Below are 25,745 nucleotides of genomic sequence, written 5' to 3'. Positions count from 1 at the left end.
GTAATGCTGGCCTCATAGAATGAATTTGGAAGTTTTCCTTTCTCTTCTATTTTTTTGAAGTAGTTTGAAGAGGGTAGGTATTAATTCTTCTTTATGTTTATTTAGTTTTGAGACGGAGAGAAACAGAGCATGAGTGGGGGAGGGGCAGAGAGAATGGGAAACACAGGATACGAAGCAGGCTCCAGGCTCTGAGCTGTCAGCACAGAGCCTGATGCGGGGCTTGAACTCATGAACGGTGAGATCATGACCGGAGCCAAAGTTGGACGCCCAACCAACTGGGCCACCCAGGTGCCCCAAATCTTCTTTAAATGTTTGGTAGAATTTGCCTGTGAAGCCATCTGGCTCTGGGCTTTTGTTTGTTGGGAGATTTTGGTTATTGATTCAACTTCATTCCTGATAATTTGTCTGTTCAAATTTTCTATTTCTTCCTGCTTCCAACATGGCAGGGAAATCCAAGTCCTCTAAGTCTGCCTGTTTTCTGAAGTCCCAGGCGTCTGTAATAAACCAGATTTCTGGTGTCTCTTATTGAGGATACCATGGTTAGCATGCTGGAGTCAGTTCTTGCAAGGCTTCCAGATTTGTCTGCTCTGCCAGTAATCAGGGCTCCCAAGTATCTCTTAGTGAAGGATATTCCTGCAGTCTGCCAACCCGTGTCCTTGAAAACCAGTCCAAACTTCTCCACCTGTACCTTATAGATAGGCTACATGATGTGTTCCTAGTCTTCTCCAGGACTCAAGGCTCCCAGGTGCTGCTTTTGGCTGGCTTCCCAATCCCATGAGCAAACCCAATTTGTCAGGGCAAATCTAAGTCCTCTGTGTCTGCCTCAGATATAAGCCTCAAGAGCAGCATGCACTAGAAAGTGATTTCTGGTTGCCTGTCCTAGGTCATCAAAAAAATTCATTCCTTGAATTGATGGAAGAAAAGGCCCAATTTCATTGCCAACTCCCATTTCTCATAGTGCGTTTTTAGCACAAGGATGCACTTCATCTGCACATTTGCATCCTGATGGCTTCATTGGTCCAGCAGCTCCACGTAGTACTTGAGTTTCAAGATACCTTGAGTTTCGTGATGCTCTCAATCTCATACAGCCACTGGGCCAAGAGCCTGTCCATGTTGTTGTCTTGGTGCACTCTCACCAGTGCTGTCAGCAGCTTCATGGTCTTTAGACAGACTGCACAATGTGTTGCTGGCCTTCTCCAGAACTTGAGGCTCCCAGGTGCCACCTTTAGCTGGCTACCAAGTATGGTGGGCAGGCCCGTATGATCCTCAGTCTTAATGTCTTCTTCAAGAAACAAGAAGAGTGTTATCTAAATACAGTCATATAGAGCACCAGATCCACAATAAGCACTCAGTAAATTAGGTCCCATTTCCTTGGGTTTGCTTCCGAGGCCTATGTTTCCCACTCTCACCAGGGACTTGAAAATGTGCCCAGCACTGGAATCAGGGCTTTAGCCATTTATTTGAATCTGTTGTAGTTCATGTTTACTTTCCTCCTGCCACTTCAGAACTTTGTACATGTCAACAAGCATTTCCAGGAAATGAGATATTTACCAAAGGCGCATATTGATTATTACAAGGCCTACATGGTATAATCTTGAAAAAACAAGTAGATTCACATGACTGATTTTAAAATCCAGTATTCATTAATGAATGCCATCTATTAACAATATTTCTTCATTGTCATGAGATTCTTAAATTTTATCAGGGTCGTACTGGCCTGGAAAAAATATTCACCAGGAAAAGGTTAATTATTAATAGTAATTACTTGAAAAGAGTATAAAAGGATTCTTCATTTTTTTCAGGTGATAGAGCACCCTCTTTAAAGTTTCATCTAAAATAATGAAGAATCTTAGACCCATATGTTTTCTTGTTTTCTTCAGCTACGTTCAATGCCAAACTCTACAGAGAAGTTTACTAGCTGCAGGTAGGGATCCTATTTACATTCTATATATCCCATGTGCCAGGAAGTAAAGGCATAGCAACTACTTAAATATGTATGGAAAGGTTTATCTTTCTCAGTGCTCATCATTGTCAATAGAGTCATTGGAAATGGCTAGAAATTAATTTGTGGAACGGATGCAGAAAGAGAACTAACATATTGAGGCAACACACACAGGAAGATCTCGTTTTAGTCTTACTTCCATTCTTGGTGATGGAATGATCCATTTCAAACTTGTATTTGAAATCGGATAAGTGATTTTGGATAAAGTAATTGTATTTATAGTAGCAGGAATAATATTACGATCTATCTTCTTCAGTACCTATTCTGTGGCAGGCACTGTACTTGGTGCGTCGCACATGTTTCCATTCAATCCTAACAAACATCCAATGCGGTAGAGTTTATGTACATTTTGTAGATGGAGAAGCAGCAACTTTGAAAGCTTAAGGAATTTTTCCAAGGTCACAGTCAGTATTAGAGCTAGAAGTTGAACTCAGAGTAACTGACTCCAGAACGTTTCTCTATATTAACAGGGCAAGTAAATAACAATGATTTCTTTATTTAACATGTAGCTGCTAAGCTCTTTAGGAGCTATTAGTATAAGCAGAAGGTATTGTTTTCAATAGAGAACGTGTATGTGTGTGTGTGTGTGTGTGTGTGTGTGTGGTGAGTGGAGGTAATAAGAAAGATAAAGTTGATGAGTAAATCCAAAATGGGTGAGATAATGTCTTTGCCAAATGAATCCTGTTGAAGTGCTAATGTTTGTATGTTTGTTACCAATGTTAAACCTTAATTTTCTTAGCATTCCTTGGATGTTCTAGTAACTTCTAATATAAAGAGTTAAATAACCAAATCACATTAATTAATTCAAGTGTGTCAACACAAGTACATGCAACTTAATGGGAGGCCAATGACAGATTTCAAGTACACAATATATTTGAACAGAAATAAGTTATTCACAGAATGCAGTTTAAACACAAGTGAATATAAATTCTGGTAACTTGTTTTAATTTTTGAGGGCAAATGGAATTGACCTGGAAATTTATAAGTGAAAAAATATACATTGCAGAATTATACAGGGAGATTTCAATTTTGAGAATATCCTCTTGTGCAAACAAAATTTCATTTTTCTTCAGCCTGGAACCACACTAATAGCCAGAATTATCTGCAAGAGAACTTAAGAGACATGTGAGTTGTATTATCGATATTCTTTTGTCTGAAATTTGAAATCATACTTATTCTGGAGGGGGGAGGGGGCAGTGATCTCACAACGATGGGGGAAGAGTTTTGATTCTATCTTTAGCACTCTCACAAGTGTTATGTTTCAGCACTAGCATTATGGTTGCTCAGTTTCTTCAGAAATCAACTTATCAAGAAGTACAAACCATAGTTGAAGAGTTGGTACATCGCGCAGAGAAGTGCAAGGTCCTCAAGCCACAGGAATCACCGTCCGAATGCTCTCACCAGTTGGTAGGTGAATCATGTTCTGTCTTTCTCTCTCCCTTTTTTTTTTTAAACCGAAATTCCACCCAGAAGGTGTTGTTATGAGGTGGGGTGCTGAACAATTAGGTAGGGGATTTTAAGGCAGCGATGTGTATGTGAATCACACTCAAAATGTAAATTTTATAGGTTTATAAACCTACAGTTTTTCATTTCATCGCTGGGAGGTCAGACTCAGAGAACAAAACACTCAAGCGACTATTATAACCTAAAATGCCAATTTGTTCATTTAAGTTGGTTGTTCTTCTGCCTCTAGAATACTATTGTCTAATATCCTTATATAAAGGTAACTGGGAAATCAAAGTACTAATTTAAAAAAAGTTTCTAAGAGACTATGAAAAAGAAGAAAGAGGTGAATATTATTATAGGCTCCTTTTACCAGTTAGTAGGAAATCTTGGGGACTACTACTATCTCATAAAGTATGTCTGTCTTGTAATTAGTGAATTCTTGATAAACACTAACAACATATTTGTACAATCTACAGATTTTATGGATCACTTACCTCATGCCAAACACTTTAAACTACAAGTCAGTGGTTTTCTTATTTCTTGGGAGGTTTTTATTTTTAAGTCCATCTTCTTGGAGCTAAAACTCACCTATCTTTTACTAGACTCTAAGTAGACAGAAAAATTATCAGTCTTATGAGAAACACATTTTAAATGAAATGCTTCTGCCAATGACTAGTCTCACTTACTTTATAGTGATTACTTCTTATTTCTACTTCAAAAGATGGCCTTTTTTTTTGCCTTTTCCCCCCAAATCTAGAAATATATGTCTTTTGAGGTTTACAGCATCCCACACATTTACTGCCACTCAAAGGTATTTGAAAACTAACTAAATTATCACATTTTCATTTGAATATTTGACATTGAATACACACTGCCTCAGAGTTGCATTCTTAAAATAACTTCCCATGGAAACCAAACTGAAAACAATTTGGAAGCAAGGAAAGCAAATTACCATCTATTTCTTGGTGGATAGTTCTCATAAAAAAATACCTGAACTTCGTTAGGCTCTGTAATTTTGGCTTGTGTTTAATACCTCTTAACAACTATATGAAAATGAACCAATTACATAGGAAAGGAGAGAGTGATGAATTCCTTTTGGCCCATGTCAGTATGTGGGAGTTTAGACTTCAAAACCTAAAAAGCTTTTGCTCTAAAGAGCTATGTCCAGGGACTGTTAAATACAAGTTGTACACTCAGTGGTCTTTTCCTGAAATAATTCTTTAACTTTCCTATGGTTAGGGATGTAGATCATACATTTTTCACCTTTAAATTATTATTATTCCTCCTACAGATGACTACCTTCCTAGAGCATGTTTGTAACAACCAAGGAATGGCTGACAAACAGGAGTTTTCTGACTGTTGCAATATAAATAACAAAGCAAGACTCAAGTGCTTCCTATTATACAAAAAAGATGACACAGAATATAGCGATGTATTCCAAATTCCAAATCTCGAGCAGATCTGCGACGTAGACAAAGAGAATCAAGCATCAGTGAAGGAGAGGTAAGTCATTTCTCCTTGCCATACTCTCTGAAGAAGAGTGTTTTCCATTTTGAAGACAGATTTTTTTTTTTAATATATGGGCTCTGAGAACACACTGCTTTATTACATGGAATTGAAGTAAAGGTTTGAGCTACAATATATATTTTTCTCCCTCAGAATGACAATTACAGTCTTAGTGAATATACAGGTCTGTGTATAGAGGCATTAAAAGTGACTAGGATGAAAAAAATGTTTAAATAAATTTTAAAAATGACTAGGACAATGTAAAGAACCCACCTCCTTATTGGTTAGATTAGTCAGACCAGTAGCAAATGATGTTACAAGGTATAGCAATCAGGCCAAGCATAATAAACAGAGAGTACTGGGGACAGAGAGCAGGTACCAGCTCTGGCAAGAGGCTGGCATTTGGGAGATTCATCAAGGGATAGCAGAGAGGGTACCTGATAGGCATGGAGAGAGCCTTTCATATGGAACCTAGGAATAAGTGACAATTGCAGATTAGACAGAGATGCTTTTCTATTCATAAAGTCTGATTCTATAATTCCCACCTGGAGTGAATAGCATTATAGCAAATGGGTAGGCAAGGTCATTTTTTCTTCTCATGAGCATAGAGGTCTATGTACGTGTGGTGTGAGCAAGTGACTGGGGTTTAGAGGCAGGTAACCAATGCCTAGAGAGATAGAAATGACAAGAGAAACACAAAGCTTCAGTTCTCAAGGAATGAAGTTTTGGCCATCTTATCAAGATAGGTTCAGACAATGGGAATAAGGCAAAGGTCTGATTGCTGATTCTAGACTGCAAGGAGCATAGTAGTGATTTTATTTCAGATTTTAGACATAAAATTTTAGACCACAGACAGATAAACGAGCAGACAGGATGATTTGATGCTGAATAATACAAACTCCTTTAATTCACCCATATAAGGGCAGAATTGCCCCCAGAGATTACTGAGCCTTCAAAAGGAAATTAATTGGGCCCAGCTACTTAGGTAGAAAGGACTAAGGAACAAGGGGTTGGGCAGGTTGCAACTCATCTGACTTCAGGGGAAACCAAATGGGAACCAAAATAGGACCCAGCTACCTATTTATTTGTAGTTCCTCCACTCTAAGGAGAAGTCTAAAATCAGGTTTGAGTTGAACATTCAGAGATTACGGAGTCTGACCAATACTCAGGCAGTGAATCTAGTCTCTTCTTGAGAATTTACAATGAAATCAATGTTGAGTTATGTTATATGTTAATCTTTTTTTTTTTTTGCAAGTTTTTATTCAATTCTAGTTAACATGCAATGTAATATTGGTTTCAGGAGTAGTATTTAGTGATTCATCATTTACATATAACATCCAGAGTTCATCACAAAAAATGCCTCCTTAATATCCATCACCCATTTAGCCCATTCCCCTGCCCCCCTCCCCTCTAGCAACCCTCAGTTTGTTCTGTATATTTAAGAGTCTCTTATGGTTTGCTTTCCTCTCCTTTCCCCCACCTACTCCTTGTTCATGTGTTTTCTTTCTTGAATTCCACATATGAGTGAAATCATATGGTATTTGTCTTTCTCTGACTGACTTATTTTGCTTAGCATAATGAACTCTAGCTCCATCCACATTGTTGCAAATGGCAAGATTTCATTTTTTACGGCTGAGTAATCTTCATATATATATATATATACCACATCTTCTTTATGTATTCACCAGTTGATGGGTATTTGGGCTTTTTTTATAGTTTAGCTATTGTTGATAATGTTATTTTAAACATAAGGGTACATGTGGTCCTTTTAATCACTATTTTGTATATGTTGAGTAAATACCTAGTAGGGCAATTGCTGGATTGTAGGGTAGTTCGAGTTTTAACTTTTTGAGTGACATCCATACTGTTTCCAGAGTGGCTGTACCAATTTGCAGTCCCACCAACAGTGTAAGAAGTTCCCCTTTCCCTGCATCCTCCCAACATCTGTTGTTTCCTGTGTTGTTAATTTTAGCCATTCTCACAGGTATGAGGTGGTATCTCTCATGGTTTGGATTTGTATTTCCCTGAAGATGAGCAATGTTGAGCATCTTTTTCAGGTGTCCGTTAGCCATCTGTATGTATTCTTTGGAAAAATGTCTATACATGTTCTGCTCATTTTTTAATTGGATTATTTGTTTTTTGGGTATTGAGTTTGATAAGTTCTTTACAAATTTTGGATACTAACCAATTTATCAGATATGTCATTTGAAAATATCTTCTCCTATTCTGTAGGCTGCCTTTTAGTTTTGTTGTTTCTTTTGCTATGCAGAAGCTTTTTATCTTAAGGAGATCCCAATAGTTTATTCTTGCTTTTGTTCCCCTTCCTCCAGAGATATTTGCTTCCATGTGTTTTTTATTTCTTCTTTGATTTCCTGGTTAACTCATTCATTCTTCAGTAGTAGGTTCTTTAACCTCCATTATTTGTGGTCTTTCCAAATTTTTCTTGTGGTTGACTTCAAGTTTCATAGCATTGTGGTCTGAAAATATGCATGGTATGACCTCAATCTTTTAGTTGTTATTGAAGCCTGATTTGTGACCCAGTATGTGATCTATTCAGGAGAATGTTCCATGTGCACTTGAACAGAATGTGTATTCTGGGGCACCAGGGTGGCTCAGTCAGTCGAGTGTTTGAATCTTGATTTCAGCTCTGGTCATGATCTCACAGTTGTGCACATCAGTGCAGAATCTGCTTTGGATTCTCTCTCTTCCTTTTGCTTTGCCCCTCCCACCCTCACTCATGTGTTGCACTCTCTCTCTCTCTCAAAACAAATAGATAAACTTAAAAAAAGAGAAAAGAATGTGTATCCTGTTGCTTTAGGATGAAATATTCTGAATGTATCTATTATATCTATCTGGTCCACTGTGTCATTCAAAGCCATTGTTTCTTTGTTGATTTTCTGCTTAGATGTTCTGTCGTTGTTGTAAGTGGGGTATTAAAGACCCCTACTATTATTGTATTATTATCAATGAGTTTCTTCATGTTTGTTATTAACTGATTTATATATTTGGTGTTATCAAGTTGGGGACATAAATATTTACACTTTTTAGATATTCTTGTTGGATAGACCCCTTAATTATGTTATAGTGCCCTTCTTTACCTCTTGCTGTAGTCTTTGGTTTGAAATCTAGTTTGTTTGGGGGCACCTAGGGGGCTTGGTTTAAGCACCCAACTCTTGATTTTGGCTCAGGTCATGATTTTACAGTGATGAGATTGAGCCCCGTGTCAGGCTCTGCGCTGAGTTTGGCACCTGCTTAGGGTCCTCTCTCCCTCTCTCTCTGCCCCTCCCCCCTCTCAAAGCAAGCAAACTTGAAAAATATTTAAAAAAATAAAACCTAGTTTGCCTGATATAGCTACGGCTACTCTGGCTTTGTTTTGACATCCATTAGCATAATAAATGGTTCTCCATACCCTCGTTTTCAATATGCAAGTGTCTTTAGGTCTAAAATGAGTGTTTTATAGGCAACATACAGATGGGTATTATTATTTTTATCCATTCTAATAACCTATGTCTTATGATTGGAACATTTAGTTCATTTACATTCAGAGTGATTATTGATAGATATTAATTTAGTGCCATTGTATTATCTGTAAAGCCAGTGTTTCTGGAGATTTTCTCAGTTTCTTTCTAGTCTTTTGGTCTTTCTTTCCTACTCAGAGTCCCCTTTAATATTTTTTGCAGGGCTGGTGTAGTGGTCACAAACTCCTTTAGTTTTTGTTCGTCTGGGAAACTCTTTATCTCTCCTTCCATTCTGAATGACAGCCTTGTTGGATAAAATATTCTTGGCTACATTTTTTTCCCATTGAATGTATTATGCCACTCCCTTTTGGTCTGCCAAGCTTCTGTGGAGAGATCTGATGCAAACCTTATTTGTCTTGCCTTGTAGGCTAAGAATTTGTTTTTCCCTTGCTGCTTTCAGGATTCCTATCTCTGCATTTTGCAAATTTCACTATGATATGTCTTGGTGTTGGACAGCTTTTGTTGATTTTGATGGGAGTTCTCTCCTGGATTTGGATGTCTGTTTCCTTCCCCAGATTAAGGAAGTTTTCAGCTATAATTTCCTCAAACAAACCTTCTGCCCACTTCCCCCTCTCTTCTTCTTCTGGGACTCCTGTGACAAGAATGTTATTATACGTTATGGAGTCACTAAGTTCCCTAAGTCTACTTTCATGATCTAATGTTTTTCTTTCCTTCTTCTTTTCAGCTTCACTATTTTCCATAATCTTATCTTCTATATTATTAATTAGTAATATAATCAGTAGTCTGATTCTTCCATCCTTGTTGTCAATACATTCAGTAGGTTTTTCATCTCAGTTATGGCATTTTTTTTATTTCAGCCTGAGTAGTTTTTAGGTGTTTTTTTTTTTAATTTTTTTTTAACGTTTACTTATTTTTGAGACAGAGAGAGATAGAGCATGAACGGGGGAGGGTCAGAGAGAGAGGGAGACACAGAATCTGAAACAGGCTCCAGGCTCTGAGCTGTCAGCACAGAGCCTAACGCGGGGCTCGAACCCACAAACTGCAAGATCGTGACCTGAGCTGAAGTCAGACGCTCAGCCGACTGAGCCACCCAGGCGCCCCAGTGTTTGTTTTTTTTTTTTTAATCTCTGCAGTAAGGGACTCCATAGTGTCTTCTATGCTTTTCTCAAGCCCAGCTAGTATCCTTATGAGTGTTGTTTTAAATTCTGATTCAGGAATGTTACTTATATCTGTTTTGATTAGATTCCTGGCCGTGACCTCTTCCTGTTCTTTCTTTTGGGATGAATTTCTCTGTCTTGGCATTTTGCTAGACTCTGTCTTCTGTGTGTTAGGAAATACTATTGCATCTCCTGCTCCTGAGGGTAATGGCTATATTAAGACGAGGTCATATACTGTATAGGCCTTGGTACTTCAGGAAGATTTTTTTGGCGTATGCCTGTGCACTTTGCTGTTATGTTTTGGCTGCTCTTTCCCTCAGATCAGCTCTCTGCAGAGTTTCTCCTTGCCTGCAATGGGAAGCATTTGAACCTTGTCCAGTGTGTGGTGAGTTTTAACTAGGTGTGTTTTGATGTGCTTGTTGTAAACGGCTGGATTCTATTTTCCCTAGAGCTGAAGTTTGTAGCACTCTGTGATCAATAGACTTGGTGCATGTGGGAGGTTTGTGCTAGTCTTCTGGGGGAGAGTCTTGTTGCACTGGTTCTCAGGCACTCCTGTCCTAGTAAAGATGCACCTACAGGGCTCAGTGGGGTGGGGCTTGGGGTAAGTGGCTCCAGCCTCCACTGGGGGTGCTGTGCTGCTTATGGAAATCCGTCTGTGCTGATGGGCTGGGGGGAAAAATGGCATCAGCTAGTTCTCTCATCCTGGACTGGGGAGTTTGCACCTGCCGCTGTTTGGGAAGCCCTCAAGAGAGGAGCGAAAAATCTCTGTTGTGTTTCAGGCTTCCGTCAGATCCTTGCATTCACCCTGTCTGCGTCTGAGCCAACTGCCTGCCTTGTGGCATAGTACTCTTGTGTTTTATCTCAGGCACGGGCCTGGGTTTCAAAATTCCAAATTTTAGGGACCAGGCATGACACAGACCCATGCTAATCCTCTGGGGGAGGGTCTTGTGCTGTGGCTGCTGTCAATTTGTCCCAAAAGGGCAGTTTCATGAACACACAGGGGCTCGGAGTTTATGGTGAAGCAATGCCAAAAGCTGACTTCTGTGTTAGCTGCCCTCAGCAGGTGTCTCTGCTGCTATGCTGATTAATGGGGCTGCTCGATGGTGCCCACCATGTCTTTTGTCCCCTGAGAGGCAGTGCCACCTCTCCCAAATGCACTCCAAGAAAGGGAACTCTCTCTCCCAGTGTGGCCCAGAGGATCTTCAGAGCACCCTGTCCACTCCAGCGCCTCTGCCCTCCTCCACATGAACACTGGAAAGCTTATCAGCCTTTACCCGGTGATGGCCCAGACTTCTAAAACTTCAGACATTGAACTCCACTGCTTGCGAAAACTGTGATGATCAGCCTCTCTCTTTTTCCCAGTCAATGATTTTGTGGAAGTGTTTTTCTTGTGTAATCCCATGCATGCTGCTTTCTCTCTTTCTCTCTCTGCTCTCCATGATCAGGGTTCCCTCCCTTCCACAGCACCCACAACTCTTTTGTCCCCCAAATCAACTCTCCATAGCTTCTACCTTCCACAATGTGGCCATTTCTCTCTGTTTACATGTGTAGTTTGTTCTCTTAGTTCTCAGATCGATTTCCTGGGTGTTCAGAATGATATGATATTTATCTAGCTGTGTTTGAGGGACTAGGCAAGCATAGGGTCCCACCCACCCCACTACTCTGTCATCTTAACTCTCTTCCTATGATAATCTTTACTTATGTGCAGACAACTATGAATATTCAGGGGAAAAATAATTTTCAAACTACTTTTCTCCTAATTATAAGGCAATAACTTTGCTCAATTCTCAACCAAGGAAACAGTAACGTATATATCAAAGCTGGAGTGAAAAGTCAGCTCTTTCAGACTTTTCAAAAGGTACATATAGTATACAGATACACAAAACCATAGTTACTGTACCTTTGGATTATCTAAGAAAATTTCAATAACAGTTTTAATTACTGTAAGCTTCCATTGTATGTCTGACTATAGAACCCAACTTCCGACCAAGCATGACCCTATGTTATCTTACAACAGGGACATTCCATTGTGTAAATGGCTGTAATTATTAGAAACCTTTTCCTTATACTAAATTAAACTTTGCCTTTGGAGATTTGAAATTAGATTGGCTCATACTGAATATCTTCCAAGGGAACTAAGTTACTGTAGTACAGTAATGAACTCTTAATTTAGCATGCACAGTAGAGAGCAGAGGTATTGCATGGCTTTGGTGAAATTTCATTTTGATCAAGAATTTTGCCTTATGTTGGGAGGCCCGGTGTATGTTGATAATATCAGTTCTGCTCTTCCGTTTCTACAAGTTGGGCCTGAGAAACCCTGCTGGTAGAAATCTATTGACTAAACTTCCAAGGGCTTGAGAGCCCCTTGGTGAGAATGAAGAGCATTTGCTTGTTTGTTTGTTTGTTTGTTTGTTTTCGGTTTTTGTTTTTGTTTTGCCAAGCATGCACCTACTCTTCTAAGTCTTGCTAATGAATCATGTTCAGTTCTCTTATTTGACCTGTTTCTCCCCTTCCATGGCTTGTAGATGATATTTTCCGTTATAGGTTTTTAAAGAGCAAAAGGATAGGCTAAATTTAGTGTGGTAGCAAATAAGCAAACAGTCTCTAATTTTCAGCAGCTCAATATGACTTTTTTTTCCTTCACTCATGCTATCTGTCCAATGTAGATTGGTAGGAGGCCTGATTATCATAGTCACTTAGAGACCTAGGTTGAGAAAGACCCAACACTTGCTTCTTTGATTCCTATGTCAAGGGAAGGGGATGATAGTAAATCATGCACTGTTTCTTAAGCTTGTTTAGAAGAAATACTCATCACTTCTACTCAGACATCACTAACCCGCAAGTCACATTGTCATACCTCACTTCAGAGGGGTTGGGTATGTACAGTCCTACCACTTGCCTGAAAGGAGGGGACCTGGAAATATTTAGTAAACAACTCTAATGGCCACCATCTTGGTCCTCCACCAACAAGAAAAGATTTTGTACTTTTAACCAAAAGCAAACGTTGCCACAGGATTGCTAAACACATCCGTTGTAAATAAGGTCTGTTTGGTTGGTGCTTCAGGTCTCCTGCCAAATCTCTCATCTTTCATTATGGTGCCATGATTCTCAATCCGGCCCTAAACTTCAGAAGGCAGCAAGAAATACTCTTCTAATGCAGTCGCATGTGGATATAGTTCGTGACTCTAGAAACTCTAGCCACTTTCTTGGGTGTGATTTTGTTTTCTAGACCCGGTAACATGTGGGGATTTCTCTTCAAATATTTTCAGCATTTCCTTGGCCACTTGTCATGAAATATAGTTGTTTTTTTCAATCATTTCAGGGAAGGCAACAATACCAACGTGTTGTGTGACTTCAATGGCTGCAGCAGCTGTGTCCTTAGCTGGTATCCCAAAAGAAATTGGAGTTAGAGAAGTTGCAGGAATAAAGATTTATGTGTTATCCAAGGAACTGGGTGCGGGAGGAAATTAAAACATGAACCAAATCCCTGTTGTATCTATCATCTCCTCCATTATCCTTTTAATGTTAAAAACCTGGTTTTCTGGTGTCACCATTTTTCTGGTGACATATGCCTACTTTATAGACATTACATCTTAAACTTTTATTAAGTTTTATAATAATCAGGATGGACTAAGCTATTCTGTGGTCACAAGTAAATCCTATGTTTAGAAATAAATCCTAAAATCCTAAATATTGACTTAATAAAGATTTATTTCTTGTTCATATCACAGTCTAAATCGGGTAGTTCTCTTTGGTGACTCTCGAAGAGTCTGGCTCCTGGCTGAATCCTGAGCATGATTTTTTTCAGGCCTGGCAATTACAGATGACATTCCTCATGGGGTATAGCTGTCATTCCTATGCCAGATTGGAGCAAAACACATTTCAGCCACTGAAGGAGTCGCAGTCAAGGACTCAGTCCCTTCCTCCCTCCAAACTGGCCATACTTTTGTGCCTAGCTTCATTCCTAGCCCAGGTGCCTCTATTGAGACTTTCTAATGGGGAGGGGGGGAGATGAAGGGAGAAACTTGGAGAGAATTTTGTGCATGTTAGCTCAGCATTCAGAGTTTTCCAACTCTCAGACCTTTCCCTTCCCCTTCCCCCCTGCCCCAGTGTCCTTAAAACCACAGGGGCCTTTTGTTTGGGACTCCTTCAGGAGTAAGCCATCCTCACATCTGTGATGATCTACCTGATCCTTGACTGGTGCAGGTCCATGGGGTGGGGATGGGGGGGGGGGCGGGAATGGACAAGGGGACAGGGTGGGGAGTCAGCACTTTCTCCAGTTTAACCTCTTGCTCATACTATCCTCATAAGTGATTAAAGTCTTAAGTGTTACTTTCAATTCGTTTTAATTGGCTACTCTGACACTTTGAAGCTCATCTCTCTCTAACTTGGCTCAGTCCCTGACAATTCGTCTCCAAGCGGTAACTCAAGAATGCAAGACATTTCCATCTCTATATTATCTGGAGCGTGTGTTTCCACGGTTACTGTGAGACAGAAAAGGAGAAAACAGGGAACTGTGCTAAGACATTAACAGCCACACCTCAAAGCGGTGTAGAGCACACTCATTCATATTTCATCATCCAGGACTCAGTTATATGTTCCCAACCTAACTGCAAGGGAGGCTGAAGTAAGACTCTCCCTGTACAAACAGGAAAAGAAATGAATTTGTGTGAGCCTCGAGACAGTTTTTGCCTGTAATGTCCTCTTGTCGAGTATATTTGCATGCGTGTCTGTGGGGTATTTGGAACAAACTTTGCCATATAGGAGATATAATTATAAGTGAAAGGCAGACCTGAAGCCCAGGCTCTATAAGTAGGAAGAATGAATAAACCTGAGAGGGAAATAAAAACTGGGGACTTAGTAACAAACCCAAATATTGGGGGGCACATCTTGGAGGGCAGTGACATTAACTTTCCTCGTCTAGAAAGAACTTCTGGATGATCTTGAGAGACTCCTTTACCTCCACCACTAGCTCCTAAATGTAATCCTCCTGCACCAGCTGTGCAATTGTGCATTTACAATTCAGTTTGGACTATTGAACTTTCTACCTTCCACTCCTTATATAAAAGCGACAGGTTTTCATTATTTTTTCTTTCCCCACCAGCCTGGTAGTTACAGTTGGCCACTTCAAGGGCATTCAGGGAATGTCTGACTAACTTCACAGGGATCTGTCCACAGTGATGTGTGTGAACGTGTGATGCATTTATGTATACTGCTACCTCATCTCTTTCACCACGAAATTCTAGAAGTTTCAGGTTAACAAAACAAAATGAATCCTAAGTTTTTAAGAGACAGTGTTGGCACATGTTCTTGAATTCTAAATTTCACAACTCCGCGTTTGCCACATTACAGGTACATTTATGAAACATCTAGAAAGCATCCATTCTTGTATGGACCTACTATTCTGACCATGTCTGCTTGCTATGAGACAGCTATTCGGTCATGTTGCCAAGAAGAAAACAAAACTGAGTGCTTCCAGATAAAGGTAAAATATTTGTCAATTGTTATTTAGAGCCTTGTTATGCAAAGGGTGGATGTGAACTGGCATCACACCTACCTTCTGGCAGCTTGTTGGAAATGCAGAACCTGAAGCTCTTCTCCAAACCTACTAAATAAGATTTCATTTTAACAAGATATGTAGGCAATTCATATTGTCAATAAAATCTGAAAGCATAATTTAGCATAGACAGTACTTCATTACAAATATTTAATATTCTAGTTACTATTGTTGCATAACAAAGCACCCCAACATTTATTGACTCAAGACAACAACGATCATTTTATTCTCTCTCATGATTTCTGGGGGTCAGTTCGGGAAGGGCTCATCTGGGCTGTTCTGGCTCATCTTTCTTGTGGTTGTAGTCAGACAGTGGCTAGATCTAGGACTCTGGGGGACTCTGGGGGTTAGCTCAACACCTTTTTCTTTTCATATAATCTCAGGGCCTCTCCATGTGGTCTCTCTGCCCTGGCTAGCTCGGGATTCCTCACAGCATGGTAGCCTCAGGGCGGCTGGACTGCTTACAAATGGCCCAAATCTTCAAGAATGAGTATTCTAGTGGATAAAGCAGAAGTTGTATGGCCTTTTATGACCTAGCCTCAGAAATAACTTCCATCATGGTCTATTGGTTGAAACACCTCACCGGTTTGAAGGAGACAGTATATATACTGTACCTCTTGAGGAGCAGATTGTCAAAGACTCATTGTAAGAGGAACACAGACGGAAGATATTGCTGCAGCCGTCTTTGGAAAATACAATCTTACCACTCTTAATTTCAACCATGTGGCCTTTTCTCCTTCATTGACTAGTTCTATGATAAAAGTACTTTGTATGCATGCTCATTACAGGTTCTAAATCTCAACATAAAATAACCATCTTTACTAGAAAAGGCACTACATGGATTTTCCCAAAGGTTGTGTTTAAATGAGTAGTAGTTTGATAATCGTTTGATGAATTCCTCAAGACTAAATGCAGTGCTACTTTGTTCTGTTTCCTTTGATTTTCTCAGTGCAAATTTATCTCATATTCCTCAAACCCCTATTTCTCTATTCCTCTACACCTATTTTTCCTATGGAGCTCCTCATCATTTATCTGGTGTGAGAAATTAAATAATGTATCTAAAGAGTTCTGGCATATGCTAAGTACTCAATAATTATAGCTATTATCATTAAAGCTATTTATATGTATATTTCTTACCTCCTTTTCTATTTGTCCCCTAGTGATGCCTTCAGAAGCCAATTCTGAATTTTTAAGCAGGACAGTCTTTTTTTTCTTTTGGTTTTATATTAATTAAAAACAACAAAAAATAAAAGATCGTGCAGTCTTATGTCTCATTACTTTGCATTTCTGAAAAAATGAACTTTTTGTGGAGTTTAGTTTTTTTTTTTAAGTAACTTATGCTTGCTCTTCTAAGTTACAAAGTTTTTTTTTTTAAATTTTTAAATGTTTTATTTATTTTTGAAAGAGAGAGACAGAGTGCGACCAGGGGAGGGACAGAGAGGGAGGGAGACACAGAAACTGAAGCAGGCTCCAGGCTCTGAGCTGTCAGCACAGAGCCCGATAGCAAGGCTCAAACTCACAAACCGTGAGATCATGACCTGAACCAAAGTCGGATGCTTAAACCGACTGAGCCACCCAGGTGCCAGTAGTTACAAAGTTTTCTTAATCTTAACCTTTCTCACTGGAGAATTTCCCTTAATGTAAAACATGCCCCTATAAGTTAGCTAAGAGTTTTTCCCTTCTCTCCCCCACTTTATGATCTTTACGGTATTGCTGCTTCCAGGGTGTCTGTTCCCAGTAGTTCTCGCTTCTTCCTCAGAGAAAATTCCATAACCAAATGCGTAAAAATTGTGTCTATGATCAAAGAATGTGGTTTATGAGTTAAGTCTTCAGAGACTCTCTCATGAAGAAGTGTATGGGCTTGTTTGTATTAGATTTTAAATGAGTATAATACAACAAGATGACTAAAGTAATAATTATATGTGTAAGTATTATAAAAATATAATTAGCTACATTTAATCATAATTATTACATTAAATTATAATTGTTGTGCCAGTTTTGTGGTTTGAATATTGCCTTTGTATATATTTTCTAACTTGTTCTTAAAAATAGCACTGTAAGGTGCAGTTACCCAAAGTAAAAACAATCTATCGTCATTATAATTTCTTAAGTGAAAATATAGAACTGTTCTGAAATTTTAAAATATTACTAATATGCCCAGCATACAGAGATACCAATTTGGTGTATATCCTTTTATTCATTTTTCCACTCACAGATTTTATTTTGTGCACTGTTGTGATCACACTGAATATATAGCTTTGATTTGAGATTTAAAAATGCGAACTTCTTATTAAGAGTAAACATTTTGTCAAAATTAATATGCCATTATTTACCTTACCGTCACTCTGCTGTTGAGACAGTTTGTCTCTAAATTTTTGCTTTCATAACAAAACATGCATGTTCTCATTTTTGCATAATTATGTTTTTATTTATTTAGACGAATTTTTTTGCGATAGTTTCCAAAGTAAAAATCCTAGGTTGAAAATGGCAGACATACTTGAGGCGTGGGGCGGGGGGACTCCATTAATATATATTGCAAAACTGGAGAGCATATATTTTAGATTTGCAATAGGAGACATGTGCCAGATGGCAGAGCTAGTAACTTGAATAAAAATAAAACACAACTGTAAGACATTGTTGCAATTTATTCTAGTGCTGTCTGGACTTCTGCTTGCTCACTTTCTTGTCTTTATATTCTAAAGGTTTGAGCTTCTAGACCAAGTGATCTCTGGGAAGTGAGATGCTATTTTATGAAACCAACCAACCACGTTGTGCTTTTGGATTTGGTATCTTTTAAACAAAACAATAAGGACTTTCTAATTTTGAGATACACAACTTTTACTTTTCTTTCTTATTTACTAATGACAAGATTAACTTTTTCTATTACTACCACATGTCTTTGATCCATTGTTTTTCTGATTACAGTTAGAACCCATCAGGAAATACGTGAGAGAAATATCTTTGAGGCATCACCATTTATGTGAAATTGGGATTAAATTCAACCACAAAGTATCAAAAGCAGTGTAAGTTACTGATTGAGATATGTGAACTTTGTTGCTGTTCGATCACCCCATTTGATCAAACTCATTTGAAAAATCAATTTTCTTTCTTTCTTTTTTCTTTCTTTCTTTCTTTCTTTCTTTCTTTCTTTCTTCTTTCTTGTTTATTTATTTGAGAGAGAGAGAGAGAGAGAGAGAGAATGAGCAGGTGAGAGGCAGAGAGAGAAGGGGACCAGAATCTGAAGCAGGCTCCAGGCTCTGGGCTATCAGCACAGAGCCCAAAGTGGGCTCGAATGAAGTGGCCATGAACTGTGAGATCATGACCTGAACCGAAATTGGACGCTTAACAAACTGAGCCACCCAAGCACCCCATTCTGGTCAAAAAATCATTTTTCTTTCATTTAATAATGTCTTTCAGTACAAACCTGGTTCCTTTCTCCATACGGATGCTACCTGCCTGTTCAATAGGGCACATAAAGCTGGACTTGAAACCACACTATTCCTCATCTAAACCCACTATTTCCTGCCTCAATTTCTTCTATCTGCTCAGATTCCTAAGCCTCTACCTTAGTGCGCAAAAGATTCTGTACGTTCAGATGCAGGCACTTAATCGTTCTGCATGATAAAGGCTGGAAGATAAAATGTATTCTTGTCTCTGTGAAGATAAAAAGGATTTTGGCTCCAGTGTCTTGCAGTACAGAAAAATCTAGGGGCTTCTGGGTGGCTCAGTCAGTTAAGTGCTGACTTGGGCTCAGGTCATGATCTCGCAGTTCGTGATTTCAAGCCCCTGTATCGGTATCGGGCTCTGTGCTGACAGCTCAGAGCCTGGAGCCTGCTTCAGATTCTGTGTCTCCCTCTCTCTGCCCCTACCCCACTTGCACTCTGTCTCTCTGTCTCTCAAAAATAAATAAACTTTAAAAAATTGAAAAAAAAAAAGAGAAAAATCTAGTGACGTTTTCAGGGTAGGGATGGAAAGTGTGGGAGAATTTGATGTTACTCCGTGTGCCTCTTTCTTGGCCCAGATGTATCCTTCCTTTTATCACCTTCTTCCCCAATTTGGGACAGACCTGAGCTGCATGGAAGCTTAGTTCTCCTTATAAGGCAGGCTCATTTTCCCTATTGCCAGGGAAATTTCAGGGATGCTGCTCAGTTGTTCACAAGGACAGGCAAGGGAGACCCAAGACTCTTATAATTATTTTCTTTGTGATGAAGGATTTTACTTAGAAAGTTGGGTCAGAGAAATTTCCAAATTACCCATCTAAGCAACTCAGCTTCTTTAAGCGATAATTTAAATGTTGAAAATGACTATATCTTGCATGATCATGAACCGAATGGTGTTTGTTTTGTGATTGACATCTTTGCGTGGCTCTGAGTGCTATCATTGAAGAAACAGAAAGCATTTAAAACATAGTCTCTTCATCCTACATTTGCAAATGTGTTTCTATTATTTGGTTACTCAATGAACTAGAACTAATTTTAGAAAGCATTGAACTCAAAATACGGTTTAAAATGCACTTCTTTTTCTTTTCAGGGAATTGGTTCTGCTGACTAAGAAACAACCGAAAGCTAACTTTTCTGAAATTGCCAAACTGGCCGGGGATGTTAAAAATCTGCATCAGACCTGTTGTGAAGGAGATGTGGTAGCCTGTGTACTTGGCAGGGTGAGAGCCTCCCCTTTCTTAAAACTCACTCAGCCTTTAAAAAACTTGGGCACTTGGGTGGCTCCGTCGTCAGGTGTCTGACTTTGGCTCAGGTCATGATCTCATGGTTCGTGAGTTCGAGCCCCGCTTCCTGTCAGCTCCTAGCCTGCTTCAGGTAGAACACGAGCCCCACTTCTGGTGAACCCCGCTTCTCTCTTTCTCTCCCCACCTTTCTGCCCCTCGTGAGATTCTATCCCTCTCCCTCTCAAAAATAAATATACAAAAAAAAAAAATTAAAAACAAACAAACAGAAAGAAACTCTACTCCGCATATTTAGAAGGAGTCCTGGCTTTTCAGGACAGGCTAAGAGAGTGTTATTTGTATAATTAGGTGAACTTGGGGGAAAAGTAAGAGAAATTGGGGGGCTGACAGAATCAATCATAATTAAAATAAAACAAAACAAAATCTCTAATATCCTTTACACAGAAACAATACCTGCGCCAAGCCAGGAACTCCAGAACAGGTCTATTTGTAGTTCTGCACCATGTCAGGAATGCCAGAACAGTCTTGAATAATTTCATAGCATTGGCTAGTGTTCACAAACAATATAAAATAACTGTGGACTGCTCTGGCATTCCTGTCTTTGTCCAGACTTTCATGGACAAAGTTCAAAGTTACTGGCTTGACAAAGATATTGTTTATGTGTTAAAAGATTTTCATTCCAGGGGTGCCTGGGTGGCGCAGTCGGTTAAGCGTCCGACTTCAGCCAGGTCACGATCTCGCGGTCCGGGAGTTCGAGCCCCGCGTCAGGCTCTGGGCTGATGGCTCAGAGCCTGGAGCCTGCTTCCGATTCTGTGTCTCCCTCTCTCTCTGCCCCTCCCCCGTTCATGCTCTGTCTCTCTCTGTCCCAAAAATAAATAAACGTTGAAAAAAAAATTTTTTTTAAAAGATTTTCATTCCATTTTAGAGATGGTTTTGTTTTTAATTAGGATGGATTCTGAACATTAGTAAGTGTTCTTTTGTCTTCTGGGGATGATCATTTGATTTTCATTTAATTTATTCATTGAATCATAGTAATAGATTTCTTAATTTTTAACTATCTTTAGATTGCTTAAGTCAATCTCCTTTTACTGTATTTCTGGATTTTATATGGACATAATTTCCAATTTTTTGCATTTGTGTTTACATGTGAGATTGATCTAGAACTTCCGGGTTTTGGTATTCAGTTACGCTAACTTCCAAAAATTGCATTGTTTTTCCTTTTGAAGTCTCTGAAATAATATAATAGTATTGGGTCTTACCTGTTTTGTGAAGGTTTGAAAGAACTTGTCCATGAGACTGAAGCAGAGACTGAGACAAGAAATTGGTGTGACAGCTTTTCCATTTCTTTTGCTATAGATTTCTTTTAACATTTTTCAGTGGATCCTCATTGTTTATTAATTCTGTACTTGTGAATTACTTATTTGCCAGAATTTATTTGTAACCCCCAAATTAATACTCAGAGCACTTGTGTGGTCATCCACAGACCGGGGCATGCTCAGAACAGTGGAGCGTTTGAGTTGCCTGATGCACAGGGTCCCAGCTGGGAGGGAATACGACCAGGCTCACCTTCTTGTTTTAGCTCTCATACTGTAAATAAGCTTCCTTCCTACAGTCTAGTGCCACATTTCCCACATTTTGTGGGGTTTTTTTGTGTGGGTAATTTAGCTATTTGAAGTGGCCCCCAAGCCCAGTGCTGAAGTGCTATCTGGTGTTCCTAAACGCAAAAAGTCATGATGTGCTTCTAGAGAAGACAATGTGTTAGATGTATTTCGTTCAACGTTAATAAATCAACAATATATGTTAAATAAGGTCTTTTTATTTAAATAAATTTTTTAAGTTTATTTATTTTGAGGAGAGGAGGGGCAGAGAGAGAGGGAGACAGAGAATCCCAAGCAGGCTCTGTGCTGTCATCACAGAGTCTGATGTGGGGCTCAAATTCATGAACCCTGAGAGCATAACCTGAGCTGAAGTCTGGCACTTAACCAACTGAGCCACTCAGGTGCCCTAATAATGTGTCTTTAAACAGAAACACACACAAAACAAAGTTACGTCTTGATTTGTTGACAATGAAAATGTGACCAGGGGCTTACAGGAACCTGATGCTATATTCCCTCAGGGCTCATTATTCAGTATTCACAAATTCAGTGAATTTCAGACTGTTGTGACTAATGAGAATCAACTGTACCTTTTTGTGGTCAGGTTTTATAATATACATTTTTTTTTCAACGTTTATTTATTTTTGGGACAGAGAGAGACAGAGCATGAACGGGGGAGGGGCAGAGAGAGAGGGAGACACAGAATCAGAAACAGGCTCCAGGCTCTGAGCCATCAGCCCAGAGCCTGACGCGGGGCTCGAACTCCCGGACTGCGAGATCGTGACCTGGCTGAAGTCGGACGCTTAACCGACTGCGCCACCCAGGCACCCTTATAATATACATTTTTAAAAATGTTTATTTATTTTTGAGAGAGAGAGAGACAGAGTGTGAGCAGGAGAGAGCAGAGAGAGGGATACACAGAATCTGAAACAGGCTCCAGGCTCTGAGCTGTTAGCACCCAGCCCATTGTGGGACTCAAACTCACAAACTGTGAGGTCATGGCCTGAGCCGAAGTCAGACACTTAACCAACAGAGACACCCAGGCACCCTATAATATACATTTTTTAAAAAAAAAAAAGTTTCCTTTGTCAGCATTTTCTTATTTACCTATTAAGTTCCACATAATATTATTATTTGATAATTAAAAACATCAAATATGTAATTATACTTCCTTTTCTCCATGTATTTTGTGTTTTCTCCTTTATTTAATTAGCTTTGCAAACCTCCTGTTTCATGTATCAGTGTTCTCCAAGAGAAAGTTCTCGAATTTATTTATTATTTCTACTACGTTTATGCTTTTAATTTTATTCTCTCAGGTTCGCTTAGGTGTTTTATCTCAGTTGTTGGGTTGACTTCTTAGATTTTTTTGTACTTACTCTTTTTTAATAATTTTGTTAATAAGAATTATTTCAGTTGTACTATCATTTCTTTGATACACTCTATTCCACTAGAGGAAGGAAGGAAGGAAGGAAGGAAGGAAGGAAGGAGGAAGGAAGGGAGGGAGGAAGGGAAATAAGGAAGGAAGGAAGGAAGGAAGGAAGGAAGGAAGGAAGGAAAGAGGGAGGGAAGGAAGGAAGGGAGGGAGGGAGGGAGGGAGGGAGGGAGGGAAAGTAGGAAGAAGGGAGGGAAGGAAGGAAGGGAGGGAGGGAAGGAAGGACAGAAGGAAGGAAGAACTTTAGCTCTCTTTCTCTCCCTTTCTTTCCCTCCCTTCCTCCCCATCTCCCTTTCTTTCTTTCTTTCTTTCTTTCTTTCTTTCTTTCTTTCTTTCTTTCTTTCTTTTCTTTCATTCTTTCTTTCTCCGTTGAAAATATTTCAATTCCAGTGTAGTTAACATATAGTGTTATACTAGTTTCAGGTATGCAAAATCGTGAGTCAACAATTCTGTGCATTACTCAGCACTCACCATGAAAAGGATACCCTTTCTACTGTTTATTTTTTGTCTCGATCTAATTCTCTTTTAATAGAGTATTTCTCCCAATGCTTTCAGGAATGTTGCATGGATTGTACACATTTAAATTGTATGTCCTAGAAAGCTTTTTTGTTTTTATCAATGTTTATTATATCATCCCATGATGCTTCACAACACCACACCAACATAAAAAGCAAATAATCTTTATACTAGATGTTTTAATACTAAGTGATGTGAGTTAGTAGGGCTTATCAGTCTATTATAATACCCAGTCCGTGTAATTCAATTTTACATTGTAAAGTTCTTTCTCTTTCTTTGACTTCAAGGCACTATTAGACTGACATTCTGGGACTGTATAATAATTGCTATAGCACAAACTTTTAAAAAATGATTTCTGTGTGCCAGGCATTAATTTCAAGCATTTCATTGTTACTTAATGAACACTTTTTTTTTTTTTTAGTGCTTAATCTGTTCCAGGCTCCTTTCTTTGTCCCTAATAATTACTAGTCTGTTTACTTCCCACAACCATAAGACGTTAAGTATTATTTTAACCCCACTTTATAGATGAGGAAATTGAGACATGGAGAGGCAAAGTAGCTTGCCTAGGTCACACAGTCAGGAGGTAGCAAAGTCAAGATTAGAACACAGGAAGTCTGACTTTAGAGCTAAAGCTGTCAACCACGGCAACTGGTTTATTTTTCCAGTCAAATAAATTCTCAGAAGCATTTACTATTTCTGCATAGGGGTGTCTAGAAGGTAAGAAATGGCGGGAGAGGTTTTTCATCTACCTGGAATGCCTGTTTTCTTACAGTTCTTCTCATCAATTTTCTTCCCCTCTTCTACTACGCTTTAGAAATTGTTCTTGGCCTTTTCCTTTCTTATTTTACACATATGGTCCAAGATGGTTGGCCATCTTTCATTCTCCTTTTCCATGACCTAGATGAGTTGCTGAGCCATGAACTACATTTTCTGCCTGTCTCACAACTTGGTGAGGGCAACCTGACTGAGTTCTGGTCAGAAGTGATTTATGCCATTTCTAGGCCTGGCCCATCATAATCTCCTGGCCCAAGCACCCCAATCCGAAGGCAATGTTAGAAACCACAGGTGCAAGATGACATAGCCTCTGTCAGCCTGGAAATACTCCTACCCCCAACGACTGCCTGGAGGCAATATGACTGTCTTCTCACAAGGCATTCTTTCTTTATTAAGAAAGGAACAAACCTACTTCTAGTAAGTCACTGAAAGCCTGCTGGTTACCTAACTAATGCACAGACTCTCCCCTAACAGTCTCAGTGTGACCCTGTTGATATAGCTTCAACTTACTACTTTCATATTTAGACCTTTTGCTCATTTTTCTTCTTTTTGCCTGAGTCCTTAATCTAAAGTCCTAACTGCTTAGAGGAAATCTCCATGCAGATGCCTAATAGATGCCTTAAAACATCTTAACTCTTTGGTGTCCCTTTTCGGCTATTCTCTTAAAATCTGTTAATTTCTCTTGAATATTAACTTCAGTAAATAGTGCTAACCTCAGTGTCCTACACCCTTCTAGATTCTTCGTCCTCACCTCACCCCCTGCCTCCAATCTAATTATCGTTTATGAAAATCTTGTCAATTCTATGCGTCAGCTCTTACGTCTGCCCAATCATTCATTTGGTTCAAGCTCCATAATTTCCTTTTTTCTTTCTTTTTCTCTATTATTTTTCTCCATTCCAAGTTTTTATTTAAATTCCTGTTAGTTAACATCCAGTGTAATATTAGTTTCAGGTGTAGAATTTACATACAACACCCAGTGTATTCCTTAATCCCCATCACCCATTTAACACACCTCCCTGCCCACCTCCCCTCCGTTAACTTGTTCTCTATAGTTAAGAGTTTATTTCCTCATTTCCCTCTCTTTTTTCTCCCCTATGTTTTTCTGTTTTGTTTCTTAAATTCCACATATGAGTGAAATTATATGGCATTTGTCTTTCTCGGATTGACTTACTTCGCTTAGCTTAATATGCTCTAGCTCCATCCATGTCTTTACAAATGGCAAGATTTCATTCTTTTCCTTTTGAATTATTTATTTTGGACACAGAGAGAGCGCCGTGGGGGAGGGGCAGAGAGAGAGGGAGAGAGATCTGAAGCAGGCTCTGCACTGACAGCAGAGAGTCAGACATGGGCTTGAACCCACAAACCAAAGGATCTTGACCTGAGCCAAAGTTAGGCACTTAACCAACTGAGCCACCCAGGCTCCTCAAGAGCTCATTCTTTTTTATGGCTGAATAATATTCCATTGTATACTTATACCATGCCATCTTTATTCATCTATTGATGGACAGTTGGGCTGCTTCCAGATCTTGGCTATTGTAAATAGTGCTGCTATAAACATCAGGGATAACGTATCCCTTTGAATCAGTATTTTTGTATCCTT

General features: G+C 39.2%; 1 protein-coding gene across 10 annotated transcripts in view; it reads left to right on the top strand.

The window, feature by feature from the left end:
* The first annotated feature begins 1,783 nt into the window (after window positions 1–1,783).
* Window positions 1,784–25,745, top strand: part of LOC106981802 (alpha-fetoprotein-like) — a 55,108-nt gene continuing 31,146 nt past the window's right edge. For 9 of the 10 annotated variants that reach the window (XR_003419862.2, XR_003419849.2, XR_003419853.2 and 6 more), the window contains exons 1-7: window positions 1,784–1,924; window positions 3,076–3,127; window positions 3,268–3,409; window positions 4,740–4,951; window positions 14,943–15,075; window positions 18,073–18,170; window positions 19,678–19,807. Coding sequence is in view for 7 of the 10 variants with exons in the window: in XM_015079995.3 (XP_014935481.2) it covers window positions 1,840–1,924; window positions 3,076–3,127; window positions 3,268–3,409; window positions 4,740–4,951; window positions 14,943–15,075; window positions 18,073–18,170; window positions 19,678–19,807 (852 nt within the window). In the remaining 3 variants the exon portion in view is untranslated. The remainder of the gene's footprint in view (window positions 1,925–3,075; window positions 3,128–3,267; window positions 3,410–4,739; window positions 4,952–14,942; window positions 15,076–18,072; window positions 18,171–19,677; window positions 19,808–25,745) is intronic. The other variant, XM_027058182.2, reaches the window with a different exon arrangement.

Source organism: Acinonyx jubatus, chromosome B1 (assembly GCF_027475565.1).
Source record: "Acinonyx jubatus isolate Ajub_Pintada_27869175 chromosome B1, VMU_Ajub_asm_v1.0, whole genome shotgun sequence".
Taxonomy (NCBI): domain Eukaryota; kingdom Metazoa; phylum Chordata; class Mammalia; order Carnivora; family Felidae; genus Acinonyx; species Acinonyx jubatus.
The sequence above is the reverse complement of the archived record's forward strand: the minus strand, read 5'-3'. Positions and strand labels throughout refer to the sequence as shown.